This window comes from Egretta garzetta, unplaced genomic scaffold (genome assembly GCF_000687185.1).
Source record: "Egretta garzetta isolate BGI_Z169 unplaced genomic scaffold, ASM68718v1 scaffold638, whole genome shotgun sequence".
In the NCBI taxonomy this organism is placed as follows: Eukaryota; Metazoa; Chordata; class Aves; order Pelecaniformes; family Ardeidae; genus Egretta; species Egretta garzetta.
This window is the reverse complement of record NW_009260676.1, coordinates 604,424-607,958: the sequence shown is the minus strand read 5'-3', so window position 1 is coordinate 607,958 and position 3,535 is coordinate 604,424. Positions and strand designations below refer to the sequence as shown.

Here is a 3,535-nt window from a genome sequence, read left to right as displayed (position 1 = left end):
CATGCTGTTGCCTGTCTTTAATCGCCGCGTTATACTTAGGATCTCACCCGTTACCAGTGCCGAACAATAGCAGGAGAACAACAATCATCAAAATACCCGGGCGAGCAGCCACCTCAGCCCAGAGCTGGTGCCTGTGCCAGTGGTCGGTGAGCAGAAGACAGGGGACAGACGGTATAAGCATCTTAAAAACAAACGTGCCCCGGCCAGGAAATGATGTGGCGAGGAAAGGAAATTTGTTTTTAGAAAACGTAAACAAACAGCCGCGTCTAAAAATAGACCTAATCAGCTTTGAGATGATGTTAAAACGTAGTGATAATTTTATGGTATCACTTCAAGGCAAAATGAAGACTGCTTTAGGTATTTTCACTTACCTGGAAGCCTGGACTTCTCGATATATAACTTTAACAGTGAGTTTTACAGAGTTTTTAGCGCATGTTTTGGGCATAGTTACAGCATCGGTTACTGTAATGCCTGTTGCTGTTACGTATTATTAACCCTAAGCCTAAATAATGTTTGGTCAAATGGAGATAATATTCACAAGAGAAATCATGGAGCCATTCAATAATGTACGCTTCATATGTCATCCTTCTGCTTGGTTGCCCTCTCTCCTTTCCTTTCCCAGCCCACTTTCCCTTCCCCCAAGAAGATGGAAATGTGCCTGTACTTGTAATGGTTCCTTTTTTCCTCCCCTTTCGAATTAGGGGGGGGGGGGGGAGGGGGCAGAATGCAAAGAGCAATTAATCAGAATCTCGTTAAGCGAGCCTTATCAATCACAGCCATTCAGTGAATTACCATAAAGCCTACAGAATTGTCCTCATAATCGTAGACCGTCCCTTACCGAGGATGACAATAGCTCAATAAAGCATCCATCAAAACCAAATTAAATGTGATTTAATGTCTTGTATAATACCCAAGGCTGTGGTCTTGCCAGCACTTAAGCACGTGCTTAATTTCCAGCCTCTTAACAGTAAAAGTATTTCTCAGATTGTTAGTAATTAAATCGATGCCTGGGTGTTAACACTTAAGGTTTCAGATTGTGGCCTAAATTTGTGATATAATTATGCAGATAAACATCTATTGTGTCTTAGTAGTTTCCCAGCATATGTCAACAACAGTGGGAAGACAAGACAGCAAACAGAGAGTACTGTTGTATGCCCACAGAGTGTTCTTAATTGGTCAGTGAATAAAACAACATGGGTTTGGTGTTCTTTTTTAAGCTTTTTGAACTTTATTGGCATAGTTACAGTATGAGTATCATGTTTCAGGATAACGCTCCAGGTTTCTTCTTTTAAGATGAAGCGTGGGATGTTTATTTGTAGGTGTTTAGAAGGGCGTACTTATTTTAGGGTGATGTGTACCCCTTAATAAAGAGACTGTTTACCATACTGTATGCAAGTCTGACATTTGGATACCCCATTGTCATTAAGGAGAGCGGCATTTCTTGACAAGAGTGAGGTTCTTAGCAGGAGATGATCTGTTCAGCTGTGGAAGAGGCTGATGTAATGGAGTTCAATTACGAATACTGTATGTACAGAAACTGGGTTCTGAATAATTTTTATAGGATTTTATGTCTACCATCAAGTTTGGAATCATGGTAGTTAGGTCAGCTAGCTAAACATGAGATGTGGCATGAAAAAAGCCTCAATAAAATAGTTCAACGTTCTGTCGAGCCTGCTTTCTGTGTTTTCCATCGGAAGTAATAACAGGAAGGATGTGTTATATAGAATGCATTTTCATAAAAAGACACATTGCCCAATCTGCATTGCATAGCTTAAACTCTTCCTCTGGCAACAAACTGAAAGTTAGGGAAGTTGCAGAAAGCTTAACTTTAGAAATTTGAATAAAGATACTTTAGAGGTAACATTCGTGACAGTAATTTAATTGTAATTAACGTGGTGTTTATTTCAGACACACAACAGTGAAAAGAGCCTGTAGGATGCAGATTGCTTGAGCCAGTGGGCCCCCTACATGATTCAAGTTTCTGAAATCAGGAATGCTTGCTGTATGTAAAGGACTTATTAAAAGAAAAACAACATATATTGTCTAACAGCTGGTTTAGTGTCTTTTCTTTAGACAGAAGATGGGGGATGTCTTTGAATGCCTGTTACTCCAGTAACCGGATCAAAGCTATTTCATCTCTTGGAAAAAAAACCAAACAAACGGTTCCATACATGTCCTGAAATACTTGCTTGAACACAAAATCTTCAGAGCTGGTTACTTTGACAAGCATTCAGCTGGGTAACACGTGGCAATCCGTTGGCAGGTCTGCAATTTGTCTGTTAAGTAGGCATTAAGTTTTAATGACATTGGCCGGATTCCATTCTGCACAGTTTTGTTTTGCCCGTGTGAAGCTTTGTTTATCTTTGTGTTGTGCTCAGTAGCTCTTGCACAGCACCTTGTCCTCTCTACCCTAGAAATGTTAATGTACATAAATACTGCTCTTATAAATAGAGAAAACAGTTCTTAGGCAAATGTCTCGCTGCAAATTGATGGCTGAGGTGGCCTCAATGCCAGGTATGTGCCATTAATGACACGTACCTTCTTTGCTGACTTTTTTTCCCCTTGAATCACGGGATTCGAGCTTTGAGATTCTCCTGACGAAGGACATCTACTAGTCAGTATGAACTGTTGTAGCCTACAGTTCTGTCGTGTCTTGCTTTGGTCTCTGCTGGAAGGAAAACGTGCAACAGCTGCCTTGGTGCTTCCTGTGCTGCAGTTTTTTGTGAATGAGCATGGGAAGGATCTTCAGAAATAAGAGTGCAATGGTTTTCCAGTAACAGCGATTTTAATCCAGCTTGCCTGTTTGTCTTTATTTTCTCAGAAATTCTAGTAAAGCTGAGTGGGATGATAACAAAGAACAGCTAAATAACTTCTTTGAAAGTGAGTGGTATCAGGTGACAGAGGAGGAAGAAACAAAGACTGAGGGTGGAAAATGCAGAAAAATAGGAATTAAAAGTGGGGGCCCCACTTGTCAGTAAGACAAGAATCGCTGGTTTTGAAAATCTGAATTACATTTTTGGAGGTGGGAAGGGAGAAAGTTGAAACGACTGGCCTAGGGTTAGAAGAGGGCTGCAGCTGGCACGTTTTGGCTTCAAAGTACTGTACATCGCTCCTTTGGCATGCGTTTTAGAACTCTGTATCAGCTTTTGCTCAAAAGAATTATTGATGGCTGGAAAAAAAGAAGAAAACAAATACTTCTATTTTTATAGGATATGTATAGGACAAAAAAAAAAATCTGTTAATCTTTTTCTGTAAAGAAAAGTTCATGTCTTGGGGCTAGCACCCAGCCACAGCAATCCAGAAGAACTGGTTTCTCTGTGTGGCTCTGCCACAGTTTCTTTTAAGATACCTCGGGCAATCCATGTGCTGGTCATCAGTGCAAGAGTTGGACAATTTTATGTTTATTAGTCACTGAAGAAAATATAGACAGAGTCCTAAAAGCAAGTCCTAAGACCCTAACGTGTTTGTTTTCCCCCCCTACCCACTCTCACCCAGCGATCTATCGAATCATGCCAATTTGTGTGCTTTTTCTCTG

General features: G+C 40.5%; 1 protein-coding gene across 2 annotated transcripts in view; it reads left to right on the top strand.

Moving 5' to 3' along the window:
* Positions 1–9: 9 nt before the first annotated feature.
* The window catches only part of SEC62 (SEC62 homolog, preprotein translocation factor), a 20,036-nt gene continuing 16,510 nt past the window's right edge, over positions 10–3,535 (top strand). For both annotated transcript variants that reach the window (XM_035901168.1, XM_035901167.1), the window contains exon 1: positions 10–407. In XM_035901168.1, the coding sequence (XP_035757061.1) occupies positions 294–407 (114 nt within the window). In that variant the 5' untranslated portion in view covers positions 10–293. The remainder of the gene's footprint in view (positions 408–3,535) is intronic.